Here is a 26,861-nt window from a genome sequence, read left to right on the forward strand (position 1 = left end):
TTTCTAATTCCAGCTCAACATCATTGTAGCTATAGTCTGTCCTAGCGCAGCATTATCAATGCCTTAGCGACTCCTGACTGGTATCCCTGAAGCATAGTTGGACCTAGCCAGTAATCAACTAAGCCAGTCTTGCTTTGGTCAACCAGGACTTCTTTTCTGTTCCAATGCTGTATTCAGTACAGGGGCAGATTGAGCTGGAAAACCAGTCTGGAAAATATTTGGAAGCAGCCCTAATAGGGTTGGGATCAATGGAAAGGGTATGGATTGTAAATTGGGGGGAGGGCAAACACTCACCCCTAATAAGGCCTGTTTCTGAGTTGAACAAATTCACAACCTTCCTTGTGTCTTTTGCTGCAGTTGTATGCTAATGCCTTTCCCTGAACATACCAGCATCCAAATGTGCAATAACTGAGATGCCCACTTTCACACACATTGTCCCCCACTGAAAAATAAAAAATGAGTTGGCTCCCACAGGAAAAAAAAACCACAATCACCCCTACAGAAACACTAACACACTGTACTCCATAGGGTGAAAACACATTGACCTCACAATCCCTCCGCTGCCGCTTGTGCTGTATCACACAGACACATCCTTCACTCGGCGGCCTGCCCTGTGTCACACTGACGCACTCATCTCCGTGCACTAGATCACACTGACACACTCCATCCCATTGTGGCCTGCATTCTATAAAATTTTTGCTCATTGTGCGGTTTGCGCTCATACTCTGCCTCTCCCTGCCGCAAGTGCTGAATCACACCGACACACTCCCTCTCCATGCATTAGATCACACGGACACACTCCGAACCACTGTGGCCTGCATTCTATATGCAGTCTCTCCTTCATTGTGTGGCTTGAACTCGCTCACAATCTCCATCCCTTTTCCTGCATTCTAACACTCTCCCTCCTTGCCCTTGATCGCAATAACACATTCAGCCTGTTTTCTGTGATACTTGTTTACTTTCACAGCGGCAGCACGAGATGTTCAAGCTTGAATATTGGCAGCTTGCCAGACTGCCTTAAGCTATGCTTGTAGCGTAGCGACTGTTTGAATTTTGTCAGCTTGCCAGCTGCCTTACATTATCAGGCTACTTGTTAAGTTTCAGGGCGGCATCGCGTGCCGCCTTACGCTGACTTCTCAGTGGCAGGCCAGCGCTGCTACCCCTAACCTCCTGTCAAGTCAGCGCCTCTCACACAGCGCTCGTGCCTGCATGATATGCCCTCTCCTGTGGAGAGGGGACCATGAGGGTGCCGGTGGAGAGGCGCTGCATCTTTGTTTTACGTAGGAGCGCCTCAGACGCTACAGTAGAATGCAATCATACACTCCATGTGCGTGATAGGTTTGTGCGCCTCAGACGCTCAAGCACCAATGCAATGATACCCTCCTGCCTCTGACCAGCTATTGCTCAGATGTATGATATGGCAGGTTTGAATATGTTCCTGAAACACCCCCAAAATCCAAAAGCGTTGCAAGAGGTACGCGTCCTACCAACCTTTTCATACCCCCACCATCCACATCGGTGTGGAGTTCATATTATATAGTGTGGCGAGCGCAGTGAGCCACCGAACCCGAAGCATGGCGAGCGCATCGAGCCCCGCGAGGGGCCGTGGATAACTTCACATGTATTCCGCTGCGCTCGCCATGCTTCGGGCTCGCCACACTATATAAAATCAACTCCACGCCGACGTGGATGGTGGGGAAATGAAAAGGGCGGTAGGACGCGTAATGCCGCTTGCCACGCTTCGGGATGGCGTGGGTATGAAATGGAAGCATGTGCCAGTATATAACATGGAGCACTGGCAAATGCCTCCATCATTGTGCATCAGACACAGGAGAGTCTCACACATGGAGCTGCTGCTGCTTGAGCGTCTGAGACGCTCCTACGTAATACAAAGATGGAGCGCCTCTCCGCCGGCGCCCTCATGTGGGCACAAGCGCTGTGTGAGAGGCGCTCACTTGACAGGTTAGGGGTAGCAGCGCTGGCCTGCCACGGAGAGGTCAGTGTAAGGCGGCACGCGATGCCGCCCTGAAACTAAACAAGTAGCCCTGATACTGTAACGCGGAATTCAAACTAGAGCGTCTTGTGCTGCCGCCGTGAAACTAAACAAGTACCTTTTCTGTCACTGACAATTAATTTCTCTACAGAAACTGTATTTTAATCTCTCCTTGTGTCCCACTGCCTGCTACTCCCTCCATTCCAAGATCAGCAAAGCATTACAGACACCAATACACCAGAGGAGGGCAATTATTTCAAGTAGGAAACACTAAAATGATTTTTAGCAAGTAGTCGATGGACACTTAAAATATTTCTAAACAACACTAACAAACTTCTGGTGGAGCAAATGAATGGACACAAATCAGAGAACTTTAATATATGATATAAACAGACACAGCGATAAATTAAAAAGGCAAGAACAGCACAGTCTCCTCCTATGACCATTTCTGGTAAAGATAAGCAGCATTGTTGCCCTACTGCGCCCCCTTTGCTAAATCAGTCTCCTGGTTAGCTATAGTGAGTACCTACAGGATGTTGGGTGGCTTAGACTCAGTGATGCAACATATTTTAGATCCCATCTGATACAAACCACAAGGTTGGCTAATGTTGCCTAAAATGCAGAAACAGTTGATAACAAGAATGTTTAATACAACTATACATTGAATCATGCCAAGTATGAGGTTACGTAGCTAACCCTTGAGCGCTCCATCAATAGCCAAAACAGTAGAGACAGAAGCATCAGCAGTGGACCAGGTATCAATGGAAGATATCCACCTGGTCAGATGAATCCCATTTTCTTATGCAACATGGGGATGGCCAGGAATGTGTGCTTCATTTAACTTTAAGAGAGATGGCACCAGGATGCCTGATGAAGTGAGTGGATGGGGTTTAGTGCTTTGGGCAATGTTCTACGAGACCACCCCAGGTTCAGTCTTTCCCTTGGACAATAATTTAACAGATTCCACCTACCATGTACATCCTTTCATGGCAACACTATTCCCTACATTGCTTGAGAACCACGAAGAACATGTTGAAGGGTTGAACTGTTGCCAAAGTATATGTGGTACGTGTTTGGAATATCAAGTCCAATAAGCAGCGGCTCCACTTGGTAGATCACAGGCATTAAAAAAATATCTACTGGTAATGTCTTTTCACCAGATACTGAGGGCAACCACAGATATTGCAGGATAAATGCATAATGGGGGTCAGAACTATTTGGTCGGCAAATGGTCGAAATGTTCTGTTAGTTAAATAGGCATATCATAACATAGAAAAAAAAACAAAAACAAATTATGCTCACATTAAAAAGCAGTTAGGAAGACAGATATAGCCTGTTCCTGCAGGATAATACCTGTATCTACGTCAATCTCCTGCATTCCTGTGTGGAACTCTGCAGGACCTAGTCCAGGTCCGATCTGGGATTTCAGAATCATTCAATCAACTAACTTTAGCTTTCGTATGGTAACACAAGTAACCCCACCTTCTCTGCCAACATTTCACATAACAGCTCAACATAGTTTTGCTTAGGCACATAGTTGGGGTGCCGGATGACAGTTGGGATCCCGACAGTCATTACCCCGACGTTGGAATCCCGACTGTTAAAACCCTGACAGACGGGCAGCGCCTATTCTCCCTTGTGGGGGTCCACAACCCCCATAGAGGGAGAATAGAATAGGTGGCTAGCGTAGCGAGCTACTGTGCCCACAGCGTTGCGAGTGCAGCAAGCCCGCAAGAGGCTTCATTGCACTCGCCCGCCTGTCTGAGTCCCGGCAGGCGTGATTCTGACAACGGGCTAATGACTGTCGGAATCCCGACTGTCAGTGTGCTCTACCACACCCCAAAGTTGTACTCTCAAGAAGTCTTTACTAAGAACTATAAATTAATCCCAATATATGCTTTTTTTTGTATTACTGTACTATGCATTGTTGTTAAGGCTCATTGTTCTGTTTATTAAGCTTCAAAATTATTAAAAGTATATTCGATTATAAAAAAAAAAAAACACACAATATAGTAATTTCCTTTTCCTTTGATCAGCAGTTGGTTCACTTTTATATTGCTTGTGTAGGGGAGAAGTACCAGGATTATTTTAACAACATTATAGGCCCTGGCCAAAAGCAGTTGACTGAGGCCCCTACCCAATGCAGGCATTTTTGGTGGATTTTTTGCACCTCTCTTACAGAGATTTTGGCACTCAAAGGGGTGTATTCAATGCCGGGGAAGCGCGGTGACAGCGAGCAGTGCTGTCTGCTCACTGTCATCTCTCGCCTGGCCAGTATTCAACTGCGTTGTGTGTCGTCCCCCCCCCCCCCCCCATATATATGCCGATTCCTCCACGCTCCAATTTTGGAGCGAGGAGGAATCGGCGTATGCAGCTGCAGAAGCAGCGAGACCCGCGGCTAAATGCAGCAGGCTCACCTGCATTAGCCTCGAGCCTTGCTGTTTGGGGAATCCTCGCTGTGACAGGACTCCCCGGAACATAGAATATGGTGAGCGGCTGGCAAGGGGGTTAAACAACAAGGATCGCTGGTTTTCTGCAATCCCCGCCGTTTAACCACCCCGCGCGGGCTGCTCACCGCCCGCATTGAATACTACCCAAAGGGTTAAGATGAAAAGATTTCAATAAGCCTGCATCTGTTGGGCTAAACAAGAACCTCTCCTTTCTCACACTATTGCCCTCCACCAATGCATGGAACCTCGGTGTAAGGAGGCATTTGCCTCTAACAGACAAACCGAGCTGGCCAAAAATGCCATGTATAATTAATGCTGACATCAGTGTGCTAAGTGACAAATACTAAAAACACAGCAGTTGTAGATTTACATTTTCAGTTCAATTTTTTTTATTAAAATACCACACACCTACTTTTGCCAATGGACAATATTTCACAAATATAGGACAAGCTGACTTGCAATTGTATGACTTTGTATCCATCGCTATTGCAGTGTAGATCATGAACAAGGGTTAAACCGGTATAAACAAGCTAGAGTACACATTCTTTTCATATACAATGCCTAAGATCCACCTTGGCAAATGATTTAATAGGATTTATTATACAGGAAGAATACACAAGAGCTTTGTGTGATCGTTAGGGGGGAAAAGATCATATAAGAAAGCCAAAACAAGGTAAACAAAAGAGAAAAATTAAACCATGGGCAGAACTGAACACAATAATTAAATGAACAGTTTTTGCAAAGGACGCCGGTTTTGCCAATCTGACCTTTTATATACACGCTCGTTCATCAACTGTATAAATAGCAAAAAAAAAATGATGTGTGTAATGGGCCTACATATCGCCCTCAGTATGGTGAGCATTCCCATTAATCAACGTTCCAGCAGTTTACCAGCATTAATAATTTGAATAATATTACAGGGTCCAATAGTCCTGCTCATTAAATACAGTTTGCTATGCTGTAAAAAAAGGAAAAAGAAAAAGTAGGTTTTAGCCAAGATTTTTTTCCCGATCTTTTTCACTCTTCGTGTGTATGAGCAAGAACAATTAAGACAATAGAATAACTATAAACATTACACCAAAGGATAATTACAGGGAAATGTCAAACTTGTTAATTTGCTCATACATCTCAGATGTGAAAATCCATTGAATGCACAAGTGTGCACATAGTATCCCATCCCCTGCTGACTATGGGGTTCCATTTTCAGCTGTACAGGTGCCCATAGATGGAGCGTTTTCCCCGTGCCCATAAAGTCTGTGCAGCCTGTCATTTTTGTGCTAGATGGCATTGCATTCTTTATGCACTGGGCATGGGTCATTAGGTCGACATGCATTGGGAAGACCACTGAAGGGTGACATGACTTAGGTCGACACAATAAATAGGTTGACATGGCTATGGTCAATACAAGCATTTTAGGTCGACCATGTGAAGCTCTACACTCAAAATGTCAACAAGAGTTTTTCAGGTTTTTTTTTTCATCATGGACACCATTAAATTGTACCGCTGCGCTCGGCACACTATTTTATTCTCCCCCCAAGCCCTAGTGGCTGGTAGGGAATGAAATACCGCCTATCGGCACACGTCTGCTAAAAAAAAAAAAAACAACTGTGAAAAACTCATGTCGATCTTGCCATTGTCGAACTTCCAACCCTGTTGACTTAAGCCATGACCATCTATTCCATGTGTCAACCCAATGCATGCATTTGCTCTAGATGCGATGTGATCTAGTACAGCGAACATCGCGCCGTGTATGGGCACCTTACCAGTTACTCGTGTCCAATGGCCCCACTTGCATATTTTCATGCCGGGAATCTGCCATTAGAATCCGAAACACGCGACGCATTATGGAAATCAGAAATAAAACATCCCAATGGAGATACATCTTTATGAATAATTGTGGTGTTAAAGATCAAAATGTGTTGTGCGCAGATAGGTAGTTGAGTTTCTCAAAGCCAAAAAGTCAAATCCATCTGCTCACAGAGGACACACCAAAAAGAAAGAAAATACATGTGCTTATATTTTTTCAGAAATAAAAAGTCATATCACCATTAGAATTTGTAAAGTTGATAGAGATACATTTATTCATCTTTCCATTGCTAGTCATTGCTCGCTGAAGGTACTTGATGACCAAGGCAGGATACTGTATAACTACTACGTCATAGGGCCAGATGGATCAAGCTTCAAAAAGTGATGAAGTGGAGAATGATAAACAACCAGCTAATCAGCTCTTATCTGTCATTTTTCAAACCCAGCCTGTAACATGGCAGCTAGAAGATAACTGGCTGGCTGCTAATCACTCTATATATAGTATCACTTTTTGAAGTTTGATACATCTGGCCTATAGTGTTAATTCTAGAACCTTGCAAAACCATCTTCCAAAACATGTGCAGTTCCCCTTCCCTGCCTAGGGAGTCGCTCTGTGCTGTGTGGCTTCTAGCACAGTGTGATCTGTATTTTAGCACAGATATGCAGCAGAGAGCAACACCACAGGTTGGGAAGAGGTACTGCACATGTTTTGAGATGCAGTGCCTTAGAATGAACACTAGTATACATGTATTCTCTACTAAATTTTACATGAAGACAGGAGACCATGTGCACCGAGAGCCTCAGCAAGGATCACCAGCCCACCTAACAGCTTACGTGGAAAGCAAAAATAATCTGTTTCAGTAGTAGTCTACATGGTCTGCACTGATAGAGCACAATCAACCCAACCCTTGTTTCCACTGTGCTAAACTCCTACATTTATAGCACATCCTATTGTATTGCTTCTTCACTATATAAAAAGCCTAAATGCACACCCAAAATTCCACCTAAATCATAAGTCCCTCATTAAGAAGAGACCTCAAAGATGTCTAAATCTTGGGTAGTTTGTATTGCAATACCCTATTTTATACAGACTTCAGATGCTGCTCAAATAAAAGTAGAACAGAAATTTAAATTTAACTTCGACAGAACTATTATAGCAGCAAAAAAAAAAAAAAAAAATATTTCAAAATACATATTTATACTAAGCCATGTTTTCACTTTACAGCCCATTCTTTAGAAATACAGCATTATGTACAAAGTAACAGTTTCGATTTTATTTTTCTAATGAATAATCCTATACAAATTGAAATCAGATAAGTTTTGCATGTGAAAAAAAAAATCAATGTGTAAAAATCGTGAAATGTTTCACTTTAGTTTTGAAAATGGAAAAATCTCTACAAAAATTTTTACATAAAAAAAAGAAAAAAAAGGTCTTAATGAAAACCTACAAAGCAGAAAAAAAATAGCCCTGAATAATGCTTAAAGTACTTATGGGTCAGATGTACTGAGCTAGAAAAGTGATAAAATGGAGAGTAATAAAACAGCAACCAATCAGCTCCTAAATGCCACATTACAGGAAGTGCATGAACAATGGCAGTTATAAGCTGATTGGTGGGTGCTTTAATGTTCTCCATTTTATCACTTTCCAAGACTTGGTACATCTCGCCCCTATACTCCTAGAATTGCTAAACATGTACAATTTAATAAAGCAAGTTGGTCTGACTGGTTAAGGATTTTCAATGCACTGAAATTCCAGTACGCTACATATACCTGTAGATATTTCAATTACTTAAAAAAAGCATTCTTAACCTTGCACATGTCCTGACCGGTAACATTTATGACAGCAGCAAGAAAATATATGTACAACACAGTGGGGGCATATACACCAATGCTTGGAGAGTGACACCAACCAATCAGTTGGTGTCACTCGCTGTGTTTGAAAAGTGACAGGAGCGGATTGGTTGATGTATATGCCACACTGTACCAAATGGCTTGCCCTGGCACCAAATTATATTTCCAAATAAGTGGTAAATCCCAAGATATTCAGAAGTACATCAAATACTTATCATGAGACAGCACGGAGCACCTCCTTTATCATGGCACAGCACAATGACATAAATTCTTCTTTTACCAAGATTGGAAAGTCAACATTGACTGTTCCATCGGAGTTGGATGAACAGTACAAACCTAACTTTGGTTGAAAGGTGTCCATAAAACCTGCAATTTAATAACGAACTAGGTCATGTGCATGGGCACAAACTACCCTCTGTTCATAATCAAAAAAAGTGGATTGCTAACAGGAGAAAATACGGTTGGATGTTAAACGACAAGTGTTGAGTCAGTGTCCATAATGTTGCTCGGGTGGTCCGACTTGTTGGACCCAAAGCACGAGCAACCAATTTTTCTATTCTGATTTGGAACCGTAAAGGATTGGCCAGACTAGACATTGGCATGGTCAATTAGTGGTTGGGTTAAGTGATTGGTTGTTCCCGACAACAGCTACAATTGACCAGAGAAGAAACACCCAAGATGCAGATTGGATAAATCCTGAAGCTTCCATTCAGGCTAATTCCATAAAAAATATTTACATTATTACCTGCCAAAATGGTAAAATTATATTTCCCAAGCGAAATGTAGATGTCATCAGTCCTCGTTTTTTTTGTTTTAAACAATTTGGTCACAATGCACCTTTGATATAAAAGCATTTTTAAACTTTATTAATACTCAGGACAATAGTAATTTCCAGAATTTCTCTCTCTCTCTTTTTTTTTTTTTCAGTAGCATTTGAAGAACCACTTTCGATGGTAAATACAGTAGTTGAGAATGAGCATCCAGATCAGATTGCAGACTGATGTTGCAGGCACACCTTTCCAGCAGGACTGGCACTGTGACACGAAGATCTAAAGTTCACAAAAACACTGCAACAGGATTTATTATTGAATATCCCCCAGAGGTTAACATCCTCATTTGCTGGAATACTTTATTAATACATATTACTATAAAATAAGGCAATGACTTCCAAACAGCTCAAACTGTTTCTATTGTTCATCTCTGAATACAATCGGTACCACTCCGACTCCCTAGTCCCATTTGCACGGTTTAGTGTTTCGTTGTTTTTTATTTTTAAATTATATTTATTTCAAAATGGTCCAATAAAATTTGTAGGATACTAATGGCTAAAATATATATTTCTAAAACAGCCCTGTGTTGTGTTGCAATGGTGTAGCAGATACAACTAATACTGGTTGGGTTTTACATTGTCAACGGGGTTGGATAAACAGAGAACGTAGGCTCGTTTTGAACATAAATTGCTGACCTGTCGTTCCGCTGTATTCTCTAATGCATACCCAATATCCAAAAGGAAAATAAGCACCAGAGCTAAACTGGTATCTTACACAAAAATAATATATATATATATATTTATGTATATATAGCACACACACACCAGTACACAAAACCGTTACAGTAAACAGTTCTGCAAAGACATTCAGCTCTGGAAAATGTGCAAAGGCCTAAAAGAAATAGAAATTAAGAGTAGTGGGGGGAAAAAAACAAAAAGTTATCCAGAGAAGGAGGATGTTCCACAAATTCAGAATTTTTTTTTTCCGTTTTTTTTTGGTTTTAACTATATAAATAGATTTAAACAGTTTAGCAGAAAGAGAAGCTAGATTTAATCAGGGTGCCTGGATCTGAAACACTGTGATACTCTGCCAATGATAAATATCAAGTGTCTGACAAATGGGAACTTTGACACAGTAAAATTTCATCGAGAGATCCAAGAGGATGTAAAGAAACAATGATTATGTTTGCAAAGTTCTGAGAAGTTCTTCTAGTGTCCAAACTTTGGAATAAAGTCCATATATTGTTTTTTTTTTTTTTTTTCTTTACTTAGACAGTTATATACAGTGCTGTTGTAATAATGAAACGAATGTTATCTACTGTAAAGTTGCACAATACAGAAAACTGCTGCTCCATCTTCTACTACATACATGTGACTCCACAGGATAAAGACGCAGTCATTTCCTTTGTTAAGTTGGGATAATCCCATCGCTCCTTAGACCTCTCTTCAATTCAAGGTCCTCTAATTTTTTCCATAGTTCTTCCCGTTCCTTCTCTTTTTTCTTCTCACTAGCAAATACAATAAAGGGATATATGTTATTAACGATCATTATGAATGCATTACGCTGAGTTCGCACACAATGGGAGCGACCATACTGTGGTCAGAACAAACATTTGGAAAGGAAACCTATCCAAACACTGGACAGGAAGAACCACAATGATGCGCGTAGTTGCCAACGGACCTGCTGGATTCTCACAACTAAGAGAAAAATCACTGTCTTGAGCGCTATGTTCGGAGGAGCATAAGCAAAATGTAACTTACACTAGTTCATGAATCATAAAATCAAAGAGATTCCTCTTTTTTTTTTAGGGAAATATTCTAGGTCCCAATAAGATGCACAGTCCATGCACTCCCCTCTTTCCTTAGTGAAACCTCTTTTTCTTTCTTTCAATAGAGATACACTAAGGAAAGAGGGGAGTCTTTGATTTTATGATTCGTGAACTAGTGTAAGATCCATTTTGCTTATGCTCCTCCGAACATAGCGCTCAAGACAGTGATTTTTCTCTTTATCTACATGTTTTGAAGTCTGGTGTAACTTTCATTCAGTGTCTAAGCTGCTTTGTTTTATTTTGCGCCATTGTACAAGATTACTCCAAAATCTATTGGATTCTCACGACTGCTGGTTCGGACCACAGAATGGCTCGCCGTTATGTGCGGACACAAATATACAAATCATATGCCCTAATTCTACATTTCCAATGACCAAGGTTTAGGTTCATGCTGCTCTTGTCTCTGGGTGAGACTAGCGGAATTTTGCACAGAATGGCCACAGCCAATCATTTTGCACAACTTATAGTCTAGAAACAGACCTGAGGAAATAAAGGCAATTTATTATGTTTTGTAGTGTGGTTTCAATACCGGTTAGAACTAAAAATAAAATAACGGACAAGCATGTGAAAATTCTGAGGGTGGTAAATATATTGGGGAGCAATTGCAGAATCCGTTGTTCCCCTCAAGGACTGAGCATGCCACAATAGTCTTACTTCCATGTTAGTAGTATTAGAAGGTAAAAGCACAGGAATGGTACACATGCTTTATGAAAATACACATTTTACATTAAGGTTCACCAACATTTGCAAAATTGATTTACTTTTAAAGAATCCAAGTTTACTGCATAACTCTTCCGATTGTTAGCCGACTGTACTTGCAACTCAATCTGACAATATTTGCCAGCAACGACATGTATGGAGTGGGGGGGCTTCACTGACAGATATCGTGAATGATATCGGTCAGTGTGTTTGCACTATATCGTTCTCGAGTGGCACTGCTAATATAGTGAACTATATTGGCGGATGTGGGAATCGCATAGTGTGTGCCCAGCAAACAGAATCTCAATTCGATACCGCACATCGGGAATTAATCCCGTTGCTTATTTGGATTATTTTAATTGCGTTACTTTAAATACAAATAAAATGTGATATTTTTGGGATAAATGTAACCAGGTTAATTCACTAATACGAAGGATGTAACGTTTATGAGAAGGACAAGATGTGTGTACAATAGAAGCACGTAGTGTCTAAGGGACAGATGTATCAAGCTTCATAAAGTGTTAATGTGGAGAGTGATAAACAGCCAGCCAGCCAACCAATGTTTATCACTCTCCATTTTATCACTTTGTGAAGCTTGATACAGATAGAGCCTGCTTCATCCAGCGGGGGTCTGGTGGTCGTATTGCCAACCGCCAGCCCCCAGAAGGGGACGCGTGCGAGTCCCCATCCAACGGTGCTCCCTGCTGCCTATCCCCACCGAGCGCCCTAACCCTGCCCATCTCCCTAAGACTCTGAGAAGCTCAGAACGTCACTCCTTTATATATAGTGTTGACTACTAGTGACCCCAACCAGTCTTCGCTGTAACCAGTTTGCTTGAGGCTATGATCTGCCATGGCTCACTGATATTATAGTGTTGTTGTTGTACTTAATTATTGTAAGAAACTGCCGTAAACTAAACTTGCTGAAACCAGGCCCCATTACATTATTTTCCTGGAACTGTAATCTGTGATGTTCAGCAGTGTCCTCTATTCTCCTGACAGTAAGTCATTGTTCTACTCCTTGGGATAATATCTCCTTCCACAAGCTCATGTGTAACAATTAACAATATCTATGGGTTTGGCAGAGGACATCTTCTGTCAGATCAGCTTAACCCATGCTTCATTCCTCTGCATGTTACATGTCACGTACGTGCACACAGTTTTGGCATTGACTGTTAACCATTAAATACGAATAGGATAACACTTTCTCTCAAGCAGTTCCATCATTAGCATCGACGGCCATTAAACTGGACAGAGAAATGATGCATCTAAGTGTCGGCTGTGCTTATAGTTGCCAAGCAACACACACACACACACACACACACACAAATTGCTAAAAGTTTAGGTGAGCAACACAGTAATCAACACACAAAACCGCTAGAGGGAGTAATTACAGATATATACATATGAAGGAGTACATTATGCCAATGCTAAACATATACAATGAAAAGTCTAAAGTATTAAGTTGTTAAAGAGCTAATTTATTATAAAATATGCCCAAAGCCCCACAAGTTGTTCAAAAAGAAAGATGAAAACAAAAAAAAAGAAAGCATAACAAGACTGTAATGACAGGGGGGTGTGGGATAAAATGATCACTGTAAACATGTAGCCCTCCAGAGGCTCTGGTACTACACATCCCAGCATCCCCTGCCATGGAATTGCTATTAGAGCATGCTGGGATGTGTAGTACTACAGTAGCTGGTTGGCCACATACTGTATAGCCGTGCATTACAGCAACCATTGATTGATCAGTTATTCGGTTTACTCGTGACGACAAGTCGCAAACCGGGCAATTACCCGAGTTCGGGGTGCGGTGTGAAAGGGGTATAAGAAAGCAATTCAGCAAACAAGCCATGAATATTGTCAGTTTTACCATTCCCTCTCTTACACTGGTATCCACTCTGCTAATTATGCGGTCACAGAGACATTGACATGGACACAATGTGAATATATGTAATGTTGACAGTAACATTAGGCCTTTGCTTATCTACACATTGATGAAACGTGTGCGGTACGCAGCACTGTCGGGATTACGACGGTCATTATACAGACATCAGTACTCCGACAGGGGACAAGCACCTTGCAGGCTCAGTAACTCACCACAGGTATTATTCTCCCTCTATGTTGGTGAAGGGAAAGTAGCCCCTATCAATTGTATTTCCGACTCTTCAGCATTTTACAGTTGGGATTCCGATGTCGTGTACAGACAGTCGGAATCCCGACTGTCGGGGCAACAACCGGCAGCCGATGAAATGCTGACAGGGTCAGAATATCAGCAGTGTGAAATCGATAACACACTACATAGTTTCTTTAACTGGGCAGCACTAGGGATGCTACATAGAGGATGGGTCACGGAAATCAACCACTTACTAAGAACCCCAATTAAATGTTCTAGAAAATAAATATAAAAACAGACCATCACCCACAGTATACAAATACAGTGCAACAACTTCAAAGCATTATTATGTTAGTAACAAATGGGTGTAGAACAATCAGAACAAGATGCCTAAATCTGCAGTCACCAGACAGGTATAGACGAGCATCGCATACAATAAGCAGTTAATGCATAAAATAAGTTAAAGTAAACATTTAGCAATTGTTATGACAGCCGAAATTCTTTCCCAAGTGAAATATTGAAGAAATCCAGTTATTTCAAGGGAATTCACTGTTCACGTTGTTAGCCCACATTTTACATATTATAGAACACATTTTGAAATAAATGTGTAATATGACAGCAAGGGTCCAAACGAAAAACGGTCATCACCGCGTAGAAAGCAACCAGGACAGGAGCCTTCTGTACGGATGACAAGAAGAAGCTATAAAGAGTTACCGCTGGCGATCTGACTTGTAAGTGGCTGTCAGTTCATCGAATAAGGTGCTGTTCATCTCCATAAACGCTTTCAACACATTGTAGACGAGAGCCACGATAGCCCTGGTGGGAGAACAGGAAACAGTCAGGAATCCGGTTGGAATGAATGTCAAAGAAATCTCAATATAACCTCCATGTGACAATTAGAAGCAATCAGTCCTACAACCCTTGTTGCTTCTAAATGAAAATGATGGCTTAATTTAGCAGAGAAAACACACACAATTTTTTAAAAATAAATTAAAGCTCAATTTTACGCCATCTCCCCTTATACAGGAAACCACAAAACGTGATTATTTCCATGTGTAAGTAGCTTTTACAATAGAAGCAGAAAGCTTGGCTGTTGATGTACTCGATCCTATGGATTCAGAGCCATGGTGCACATCTGACATCCGGATGTGCAAGGACAGAGGCTCCCACTATTAGTGCCTGTGAATGCTGTAATACAGATTGGTGGATCCATAGATGCCACCACTGAAAATTACACAAGGCCATTGCCGTCTGACCATTGTCTTCTATGCTTGAGGCTGCAAATCGGATTTCAGCTGCTTTCACAGACACTCCCATTATACGCCACCACTAAGCGCCCCATTTTTACACTACTAGCCAACTCCCAGTCACCGGCAGGAACACCCATCACTTTTCTGCCACATTTCTGATACCGCCTGACCCAAGCACAAGCAGCTCTGTGTGTGTGTGTGTACACTCTGTGGCACATGCACTGTAGATTTTCAGAATTGACACATGCGCAGTAGAAGATCATTCCTTTACTACGTGAGCAGTGACACTTCCAAGCAACTCAGCATTGGTCCCTATGAGTGGTAACGGTGCTGGATAGTCCTAAATTAACCGGTAGCTGTGAGTATTTACTACATGATGGATGTAATGTTATTATGGATGGAAGATGAAGGACAGTTCCAGAGGATCATAGAGAATCCAGAAGGAACATAGGTCCCGAGCTGACTGCAATATCGTGTGATCCATTCGTTACTATCTGCATTATAATTCTTGTACCTGACGACGCAGCAAAATTGCCAATAATAAAAATGTAGATGCAGTTCTCCACTTACGGATTCCAGTGTTCTTTAGAAATCCTGTACAGGCTTGCAAACATTATGGGAAGGATCACGTTAGAATTCTCTTCTATTAAACTCATGATGTATTCGTTGTTCCAATAATATAAAGCCCGTTCTGCCACCTTTAAATAGGAGACCGAAAGAAAAAATAAGTTACAATATTACAATACCTAATACTACAGTATTTAACAACCTAGTTATACAGATGGAGCTGGCCTAGTTCTTGCAGGGGCTGGCAAAAGTATCGCCAGCCCCCGACAGCAGCCGGCTCCCGCCAGGGGCGCCAGCGCGCCCCGTGGCGACGGAGCTTGCCCCGGGTCCCCGCCGGTCCCCCTCGAATCCTGCCCGTCTCCCTGAAGCAGAGACGGAAGGGAGACGCTGCCCAGCCACCGTGATATCACCGGCGCTCGCAAAGAGGAGAGGATCTGTTAATAGAAACAAGTATAGAATAGCTATTCCAAGAATCTTCATGGATAGTCACACCCTCAGTGTGGCCCTGCAGAACATTTCATCTTACTACTTTTTCTATGTAGTAGAATTAGGAAAATGTAAACACATCTTCAACTTCTATACGGTCCTAAGCACCTACAGAAACACATTCCAGCTTTAAAAAATGCAGAGAAAAAAGGGAAATCCCACTGTGACAACTAATAGTCATACATCTAGATCACCTAATCCAGCGTTAGGAGAAAAGAGTTGAAAAAATAAACAACATTTATGTTGGGTACATTGCAATCTTTTGAATGATTTGGACCATTGCAGATGTCAGGAATAACAAATCGCTCATTGTGTGTGCACTATGCGACTCACTCCCGACGGTCGTTGGTTGCTACTTGTGATCTTTTGCAAATGCAGAAAAATGCACAAATATTGTTAACAACAGCATACTCCTGAGTGTGGTCCCTGACTGTATTGTTTGTAAAATCGCTCAGTGTATATACACTATATCGTTTGTCCAGGAGTTGGCAGCTATGACTTGGTGCACCCAGCGGGCAGTAGCAGTCGTGCCAAGTGTGGCTATATCTGTAGATCACATCATTTACTAGTTGTCTAGTGCGAACACAGCTTAACAATTTGAAAACCATGTGGCAGTGCAAGGAAGGTGGAAAGGGAAATTTAAACAGAAGAGAAAGTTATAATTGGAAGGGGCGTGTCCTAGCAGTGTCATCTTGGATTTGTGCAGCATTATTGGGCTACATGCAGACGCAGCCAGTATTTACTCTGCATGCAAAGTAATACATGTATTTTGAGTCCTTGCTTTGTTCAAATCGGTCCTTTTTTTTCTTCTTTGCTTCTTTCTCAAGTCGAAATCTGCCCTTCGTGCTGTGACTGTACATTATGGCTGATGAAAGGAGACTGGTAGCCGCAGTTAGCTGGACAGCAGAAGAAACCAAGATCTATCTAAGTTCTTGTAAGGCTTATGACACATGCGCTAATCACCTGCCACCACTCACCTGGAAATGAGGGCTGGAAACACACTTGGATATCTGTTTAAACAAAGGCTCCTGGATTTTGACAAATTGTGAAGGTTCAATGACATCCAAAATCTCCTCCAGTTCTCCCAGAAACATCACCTGGAAACCAAGGACACAAATTTAGCACACGAAGGAATGGGCAGAACATTATGGGCACAATATTATTAGTATACAAGTAGTCTGGCAGTAACCAAGAGCCCTTTGGAGATACATAACACACACACACCACAGTATTGTGTTTCATTACACATGGAATTATAGCAGTATTTTATCATCACTTTCTGAATCCATACATTGCTGGGCTCACATTGTGGCTGCCAAGGAAAGAAACCATGATGGATTTAGTGGTACGTAGCAACCCTAGTGAACGGCGACACACATATATTTTGGGGAATAAGTGGCTGCTCTACAAGGCCCTCTACTGCCTCCGTCCTTTATATGGAAGTAGTACAGGTCGTCCTATTAGGGTAACAGCTGTGCTTCTGTAGTTCAACTATCCAGGTATCTAGCCAACTATAAAGGTGTAGTGTGTTGCTGGAGGACGGAATAAATAGGATTAATTTACTACTGGTTAACATACAACCAAAATCTTTAACGGGGGCATCAATTTTTAGTGAACTATCCTCCTTTACTAGGTATATATGTGTTCACTTGGTAGGAGTGTTCCACTTTTGGTTTGCAAATAACTCCGATCACCCATTACTTCTGACCAAACATGACCGGTACAGTGGTGAGTGTAGCCGCTACTCCTTTACCCAAGAATCTTTCACTATCAAACTTCCAGAGTTCCAGATTGCCCCAGCCTTTGCATATGCTCAGCATGATAATCAATGGGCTTGACCCAGAGGTGGACACAACTTTGATATGACAAAATCGACCCGATTTACGTCCACCACTAAATCAGATCCAATGCTACACGGAGAATGCAGGACACATGCCAAGGTGAGCCAACATTTACTAATCACGGTTCTGTGAATTAGTGAAAAAGCCGAGTCCAGAAAGAGTTACTAGTGGGAAAGCCACAGTTACCTGCTCTATGCGGAACACTCATTCCTAATTCTAGTTCTCCGACCCCTTGCCTGTTTACATCCTGCTATCTAACCACCACCCACTCGCTTGCACCTCTTGTAATCTGTCTGTCTCCCCTTCCTACTAGATTGTAAGCTCCTCCGAGCAGGGCCCTCTTCCCTCCTGTTGTCAAAGCCCACTTCTCGTCACATGTCACTCACAGCTCTCCTATACTCCAACACTCAGTGACCATCTTCGTCTGCATACTCATCTCCATCATTGGCCTCTAGTTGTATGTTGATTGAGTCCTCACTACTTACATTTAAGCTGTAATGTGTATTGATCTGTGGCGCTCTTTATTTGTACAGTATTTTTGTTATTTATTCAATGTCATGCCAAGTTTTGTCACCCTGTATTGTTCCTTTGTACGGCGCTGCGAAACACTTGTGGCGCCTTATAAATAAAATGATTATAATAATAATAAATTACATGTGGGTCAAAGCGGCATTTACTTAGCTACTTCCTTTACCAGCGTTCGCAGCAAACCCCACAAAGATTTCATGGATCTATAAAGGTGCTAGGGTGCTCTGTAGTGTCGGATAGTATGGAAGAACAGGACATACTGTACAAAAAACATGTTGGGATGCCCCAGCTCCTGACAGAGCTTACATTCTAATGGGACAATGGCGTAGAAGACACAAGCACAGTCAGGGGAGATTAGGAGAGTTGTCAGAGTGCATTACAGTGTGTGGTACAGTATGTGACTGGAGGGTAAGCTCTAACAGACAGATGGGTAATCAGAGAGTGGCTACAGATTCGCATTGGTTCACAACTCACCTCTTTTTGACTACAGGTCTTTGGCCAGAACTTCATCAGTCCTCTAATAACCTAGTCATTAAACAAAGACAAAAATGTAACCGTTACCCACAGAATGGGAAAAACAAAATTTATTTCACAGATACAAAAAAAAGTCACAAAGCTAAATGGGTGGTCAGGCGCCAAAGATGTCTTCAGAACAAGAAATAGTGAAACCAGCACTAAAATAAAAAAACACACAATAAAAATGACATCACAAGGTATAAAATTGAAACCTCTAGCTAGGCCACATGACTTGGTATATCAGGTTCATGCCATACTGACCCGGTATGGGTCATACGGTCCACAGTAATAAGGTAAATAGGCCATAGGTGGACATACCTTAGGTTCGGCAGACAAAAGGGTCGAAGCAAGCAATAAATACACATGACAAAAGGTTAACCCTTTTCATTTGTCGACCTACGTCCCATCCTTTAATAGATTTTGACCTATTGGCTATTGACCACATCCCATACGGACACAAGGAGCAAGTCCTAATTTAAACACTAAACAATCTAGAAATCAGTCTGATATTGCATGACTAATATACCAATTCATGTGCGACCTAGCCAGTGCTTGCTTATTATACCTTGTATTTTTATTGTGGTGATTAAATAAATACTGTCCATTACATATTAATTGTAAATATTAATCGCTGGTATTACTAATTTCCAGATACCGGTCATCAATACTCACTGGTTCTGTGAGGGAAGGGTCTTTTTCCAGAAATTGTACTATACAATATGCCAGCTGCAAAAGGAAAAGAGAAGTCATGTAGGAGAACGTTACAGACAGCTGCCATTACCACGCATTCCAAATATTTGTGGCCCAGTATAAAATTCCCAAAGATTACTTTAATACGACATGGAAAACGGATTAAAAGTTTTATTTTCTAAAACAAGAAGGAATCCTCTGAGAAGATTCAAAATAATTGTAACGGTCTCGCTGTGAAATCAGGCTGTTTATTCAGCTGTCAATTCCTAAATTATGTAGATCTAGATTTCATAACTGCATTTACATTTAAAAGATGGATTCTCTTCATGTTCCCCAGCAAGGCCAGTACATCAAGCAGTTGCATCAGAGAGGTGGGCAAGGTCCTCACCCGCTGAAGGATTATACCAAAGTGACAGGAGCCGTATGCTGCATTGTAACATTGTTTAAGATCGCAAAATGTAATCCCAAAAACCCGCACACCTAATTCACGTCATACAGATGGAGCCAGCCGAAGACGGGTCTGACCAATAGGGACACACGAGAGATGGTGTCAAATCGTATGTGTTTTATCTCTGATTACGATCCAATGACTGGTCCCGTGCACATCAGAATGCTGTTGAATGCTGGGATCTCATTTGATACGTTGTATGCAAAAGGACCGCATACAGTGGGGCAGATTTATTAAGCTTGGAGAAGAGATAAACTGGAGATAAGGCAAAAGGAGATAAAGTGCCAGCCAATGAACTGTGTTTGAAAATGACAGTTGGGAGTTGATTGTCTGGTGATTTATCTCCTTTTGCCTTATCTCCAGTTTATATCTCTTCTCCAAGCTTAATAAACCTGCCCCAGTGTGTGGTATACATCCTGTGGGAGTTCAAAGGGGATCACGTGCAACGTCCCCTCTGAGCACTTGCACAACTGTACTGTATAGAATATCAGCGATCGGAGATCATGGAATTAACCGTACCTGTGCATGGAATAGGGATAAGCTCCTGACCGTATGCAAAGGAATCAGTACTTTCACAAGGAATTGTTTATGTTCAGCTTTCAGAGGTAATGCAAAGCCATTAATAATACTGCGAGAGGAAACAGAAACAAGAACAAGTTACCAAATATACGAGGCAGGAAACAAAAGTTCACAGTAGAAGTATGAGATAAAAGGAGGCTGAGGGGGGTATTCAATTCCGGATTAAATACCCCCCCCCCTAAACTCCCCTTTCCGACAGTACATCGCAGTCTGACTGTTGGCAAGTCTGCAAATTGACGTAAACGGGTGCGGACTGTCGGAAACCGGCCGTGGATTCGACAATCCCAGTTTGTTTCCATCAAAACAGATCAGACTTTAAAAAAAGATGGATCTGACACCCTTCAATGCGGTCAGTAACAGCAGCATTGAGTAGGTGAGTGCCGGTATTTCCCCTGTCGGGGAAGATCTCCGCAGATTGAATACCCCCATAAGACTGTACCGAATTCAACATAGAAAACACAATAAGTATGTTAATTTGTCAGGTAATGAAGTCGGGCCAGTGTTGGAGCTGGACGCAATGCCAATGTTTGTGCTGCACATTCATCCCATTGGCCGAGTGATGGTGGAGCAGTGATAACTTGGACGGAGCATGGATGAAAACCCAGGAGCGTTTGTGGGTGGCAATGGGGTCGTTGTGGAAGTTCAAACGCAGGAGTGTCTCTGAGCCTGCACGCGCAGTGAGAAAGGCTCAGACGCCTTACTTCAGATGGACATGATTGATGGTGCGACTGATGTACCGGGAAATACTGCGTCTGTGTGTGCGAGTGGTGGATTTAGGACACTGGCTGTAGGTTTCTCAGTAGCAATCTGCGACATTTGCAAATCTGTTGCACTGAATCACAGCAGCACTGGATTTGTTTGAACCTCTAAAACCGAGCTCTTGTTCTAGGTCCTAGATGCCCCTATCGGAAGTGCCCAAAAAGATTAAATCCAGCAGTGAACTACTCTAATTTATTGAACTACACATCCCAGCATGCTCTGCTACAGTTTTGTTATTTGGCCATGCTAAAACTGAAGCAGGGCATGCTGGGATGTGTAGTGCAACAACATCTGGAGTGTCAAGGTTAGCCATTAAGGCCCTAGTGGATAATAGGGCATGAAATATCGCCTGTTGGCTCAAAGAAAACAAAAAAGGCGAAAAAATGCCACGTCACGTCCACCTTCCCCTTGTCAACCTACTGACTGTATCTCAGATAAAGCAATTATAAGCTATATCAGATGGCCAAAATATGACATTTAAAAAAGTGTTACATGAAGGTGTGTCACAGTGTAAAATGACAAATAGTGTAAATACAAAAAGTGTGAAACATGTGGAGATAATAGCGGCTTACCTTCCTAATATTTCCAGCAGTTCTGCTACACCATTAAAGTGTTCAGTTTCATAAACAAATCTAAAATAAGATCAAATCAGAAATCGTTACAACATGTAGTGCTCAACACTAGAAATTCATATATGTCTAGCAAATCCTTATAGACTGGTATTTCTTAAACCCATTCCTCACAGAACCATAATAGTGCATATTTTCTAGACCGGGGGTAGATCAAATTGTCAACAGTGATCACATTGACCATAAATGGTTGACAGGCACAAGGTCAACAGATAAAATGTCTATTTGGTAACGGTCGACACAGGAAAAGGGTCAACATAAGTTTCTCCTGGACTGGAAATTCGACCAGATAGGTAGAATTTACATTTAAACTATTCAATGTCAGGTTCATTTTTCCGACTGTCAGAAAGATTCCGACAGTCAGAAAACACGGAAATCCGCAAATCTACGTGTAGGTCGACATGAATAGTGATGGCTGATATTTTCCACTGTCGGAAGTAACGGCCAGGATTGAATTTCCCCCCAATGTCAACATGGACTGGACCAATAGTGGTCAACCTAGACACTTTGACATCAACTGAAACCATTCTAGATCACCTAGCTTGAGCGCAGGTGTGTTCATTGATTGATTGTACTGATCTATGGGCCTGGGTTCAAAGCTGGTTGCGGTTTTGCGAAATTTAGCAAAACTGCAACCTCTTGTGTTAGTCTGCGGCGGCAGCCAAGCACAAGGCCGCCCCACGCTCGCCGAGTCCCTGACGTCCCATCGCCGGACCAGCCCAGACATGGCTGTCTTTTCAATGCCAAGCACAGAAAATGCCATGTCCCACCACCAATACCACCGTCGCTGACCCCAGTTGAAACTTAAACTGCTCTCTTCAGACAATTCCAATCAACTTTGAAAAACCTCCTATAGAAAGTAATTATTTCCGATAATACATTGAAAATACGTATCCCACGAGGACAGAGTTTGAGAAATACTTTCCTAATCAATGTTATAACATTATGGGGCAGATTTATTAAGCTCAGTGAAGTGATAATGTGGCTGGTACTTTATCACTGGGCAATCAGCTCTCAACTGTGTAGGTAAAGGCGGGGGGGGCAGATTTATTAAGCTTGAAGAGATAAACTGGAGATAAAGCGGAGATAAGGTAAAAGGAGATAAAGCACCAGCCAATCAGCTGTGTTTGAAAAAGACAGTTGGGAGTTGATTGGCTGGTGCTTTATCTCCTTTTACCTTTTCTCCGCTTTATCTCCAGTTTATCTCTTCTCCAAGCTTAATAAATCTGCCCCCGAGTTTGAAAAATGACAGGTAGGAGCTGATTGGCCAGTGATTAAGTACCAGCCACTTTATCACTTCACCAAGCTTAATAAATCTGCACTTAAGTGACATACAATTAGTTTTAAAACAGAACTCCTATGTCTAGACTTTGCTAGAAACACTCCAAAGAAAGACCCTACAGACTTTAGCGGGTAGGGTTTATGCTGGCTAGCCCCTACCAATAATGCCAGAAACTCAGGCAGGCTTTTGTTTTTTTTTAAACCAGTTTAGTGTTAATAGCTTTTTTTGTGGTACTCCTATCAGACACCGAACATAGGCAGGATGACTCCATGTTGTCCACGGCTAGAGACCATTCTAGAAGATTTAATACATGACAGTTGCTAAACAGATAAGGTGGGTCTATGAAAGGGAGAACTTGGCATATTAAAATGGAAGTTATTTTAGAAGTACTCCAGAAAGAAAAAATTATACTAGGAGCATATAAAACACAAGCCAACTTACCGTAGAAAAATATTGTTAATCTGTTTTCGAATAAATGCTCTAAGTCCCAGAAATTTGCCATAAATTCTGTGTAAGACTGTTTTTAAATAGTCCCGTTCACGAGGGTCTTCACTGTCAAACAGCTCTAAGAGCTTAAACAAGAAAAATATGTAAGTTGCATTTTATTAGAGTATAGCAAACACATTAAGAACAAAATATTAGTTAATAGTAACTAAAATGACGAGCTGCTCTCACCACGCTCGGCGGAGAGGAGGACGGTGCCGTGTAAGCTGCTGCTGCTCACCCGGCGCCGTCCTCCCTGCCTCAATCCGGCATCTTGTTATGCCGGATTGAGAATGACGGAAACACAGCAGTTTTGGCTGCGTTTCCGTCAAAAGCAGGTGAATTAGCGGCTCTTCCAACAATCCACCTGCTTTTCAGAATGTCGAAACATTTCGACAAGGCGGGAAAAAAAAAGCTAAGATTGAATAGATCGGAACCCATTCCGATGTATTCATGTCGAAAACTGCAGTCTTTCGCTCGTTAATAGAGGTCTATGATCTTTCATCCATGCAGAAAGATCATAGAGCAATCTTTTTCCATGTGTATGCACGATGCACAATGAACGATGTGGAATAACGCTGATCGACTGGCTCCCCCTCCCCTCCACCATCTTTAAAGATCAATCATTCATGTGTAATAGTTTGTGCAATCGTTCACTATTTGACACCAGATCATTTGTCGGATCGTTTGCCAAATCGTTCAGTGTGTATGCACCTTAAAAATGAGCTATTCGCATATATTAAGGGCCGTCCAACACACTTAAAATTGATATTCCCTGCGTTTTAATAAGAGCTGGTTCCACTCCTGCGCTCACAGTCTAAGGCATTGTGGTGAAGCAGCAATGCATGAATAAATGCATTGTAAATTCACAGATACCACCTGAAGACACTAGGTGGCAGAAAAGATCACATATTAAAAGGAATCCAGAAAATTACAGGGCACTTCCTAGATTCACAGGAAATCCAGTCGTAACCTAATGGATATTTCCTGTACAGCCTTCAAGACAGTTTTTGGATCTGATGCCAACAACGAAGTTGAGCAGATAAATTCATTTTACAAATTTCAAACTTAGAACAGTAATGAATTAGCATATGCCCATCCGTTAAAATAATTGATTTATTGATGATTTAGACTTTCTATTCAACTACGCTTTGAGAACATCCAATATAGTATTGTTGCGCTATCTGCACTCAACAGTGTTAGAGTAACAGGAGCGATGGTCACATGGCCGACATGAGTTTTTAAAAATATTTTGGTGCCGAATGTCACAGGGGTCCCATTAGACACTGTATATGCGCAGTGTCCCCGAGCATGGCTCACTGCGCTCGCCATGGTTTGGGAACACTATTATAATCTGTGTCCACTTGGACAGTAAAGTATGAACCAAGTTGACCTGTGACCTTCTCTACCCAAAAAACCCGAAACCTCATGTCGACCACGCTCCCGTTGCTCTGATGCTGGCATCTAACTTCCTTGTTTACAGGGTTTTGGAGAAGCATGTGGATTAGAGGTCTGCGCTCTCTCTATCTCAGCACACGTTTCCATTGGATCCACAAGATTAGGCACAGAAAAAAAACAATGTTAAAACGAAAGTAGCCCACATACAGCCGACTGAGGGTAATCCGCACAGTAATGCCCGGAACAACGTTCCGTGCCACTCGTCCTGGACTGTGTGGGAAGACTGCAAATGCTCGACGCATAATAAATGTCTCTCCTGTAGTGATGCAATATTAAGCAGCAATTCCTCAAAAATTGAACTAAGTAGCAAACCTAGAAGGCACAAAGCTAGATCTGCTGTGCTGAACGTTAAATCACGTTTTAAAAATACACCTGAATAGGTTATATTTGAATGGTTGGTTGAAGTGTTGTTAGAATAGACATGCTTATTATAGCACAATAAGTAAAAGTGGATACATAGTAAGTCCCAGCTACTATGGGACTAGTCGGGATTCTTAAAATGTTCGTCTCTTAGCAACAAAAGTCTTCTACGAGATCTCCAACAGAGTCCACTGGCTTGGTAAGAGGAAGGCATTTAAGGAAGGCATTTAAACAGGTTTAAAATTCCAATTAGTTGGTGAATGGACATTAACCACATCTAGACAACCATATATCCACAGTACTAGAAATAACCATTTAATTCTAAAAGGATCTCCTGTAAAACCGTAAGGAGCATCAACTTCTACGTAGTTATTGCTATAAACCACAAAGAAAGTACCGCCAAACAAAAGGAATAAACTTGCTATAGAGGCTTAATAGGAGTAACTGCGACACAGGATGTTCGGAAGCAATTCAGTTAGCAAAATGGCAGCACTAGGCTTGCAACAACCTAGTTGCAAGGTGTCTACCAAAGGTAAGAGAGTGAATTGAGCGCTGATTTGGGGTGCTACTTATCTAAAAAAGCCGCTGCTTGGATGGGGGTATAGTCAGCCCCTACAAACTTCGGTGTTTCCAGGAGCCCCCACCATGGCATCATTCTCCTTTGGTATCCTCAATATCCAGTTTCGCACCCACAACAACAACAACATCAACAAGAGGACAACACTTCCACAAGGTCCATAGAACTTCCGCTAGCGGCAACACCAACTTCCATGTAACCGCAATCCTGTGAGGACAACTGGACCCAAGCAGGGATAAAAAAAACAACAAGTACCTCCCACAGTGGTGAGACCCTTTCAAAAGTGCAAGTGCTTGTGAAATTATATAGGAGGATCCAACAAAAGTGCTATTGAACTTATATCTGGCCGACGTGGCTGTTCCTAAAATGACTGGTTTTTACAATATCAGAATCGAGATAAATTGCTAAATCTATTTTTAATATTATTATTTTCAATTCTATTGTTTTAAATAAAACCACTGTATGACTCCGACCAGCATTATACACAGATCTGGGCTAATATATAGGAGAAATGGGGCACAGCAGCATGCACATATACTGTATACATATACAGTATATACGGCGTGTGTACGCCGCCGGGTGCCTGCAATTAGTCTGTTGCCATTGTCCAGGGGCACGGAGGGGGCGGTGCTCCCGCCCTGGCATTGGGTGGACGGGCCGGGAAGGGGCGGCTTTACAACTGTGATTGGCGGCCGGAGGCGTTAATGCCCGGAGTGCATCGCCCCCATTACCTACGAGGTCAGAACACAGCCGCTGGATCCGGGGACACTCTTCATGCAAGGACACAACCCTTCTACTGAGTGCCTCACTTAGCCATCGGCCGAGCGCAAGGCAGAGGCCTCGATGCACGGAGTCAGGGACACAGTACACATGCGGCATCTCTCACCTCTAAAAGG

The 26,861-nt window shown here is 42.1% G+C and overlaps 1 protein-coding gene across 2 annotated transcripts in view; it reads right to left on the reverse strand.

Moving 5' to 3' along the window:
- Positions 1–4,801: 4,801 nt before the first annotated feature.
- PPP2R5E (protein phosphatase 2 regulatory subunit B'epsilon) overlaps positions 4,802–26,861 on the reverse strand; it is an 89,124-nt gene continuing 67,064 nt past the window's right edge. Inside the window, exons 6-14 of one of the 2 annotated variants that reach the window (XM_083166891.1) lie at positions 23,529–23,659; positions 21,749–21,808; positions 20,358–20,466; positions 19,373–19,426; positions 18,659–18,709; positions 16,793–16,912; positions 15,333–15,460; positions 14,242–14,328; positions 4,802–10,377 (exon numbers count right to left, since the gene is read on the reverse strand). In XM_083166891.1, coding sequence (XP_083023017.1) covers positions 10,278–10,377; positions 14,242–14,328; positions 15,333–15,460; positions 16,793–16,912; positions 18,659–18,709; positions 19,373–19,426; positions 20,358–20,466; positions 21,749–21,808; positions 23,529–23,659 — 840 coding nt within the window. In that variant the 3' untranslated portion in view covers positions 4,802–10,277. Of the gene's footprint in view, positions 10,378–14,226; positions 14,329–15,332; positions 15,461–16,792; positions 16,913–18,658; positions 18,710–19,372; positions 19,427–20,357; positions 20,467–21,748; positions 21,809–23,528; positions 23,660–26,861 lie in introns of both variants that reach the window. The other variant, XM_083166890.1, reaches the window with a different exon arrangement.

The sequence above is a fragment of the Crinia signifera genome, chromosome 12, assembly GCF_055691185.1.
Source record: "Crinia signifera chromosome 12, ASM5569118v1, whole genome shotgun sequence".
Lineage (NCBI taxonomy): Eukaryota > Metazoa > Chordata > Amphibia > Anura > Myobatrachidae > Crinia > Crinia signifera.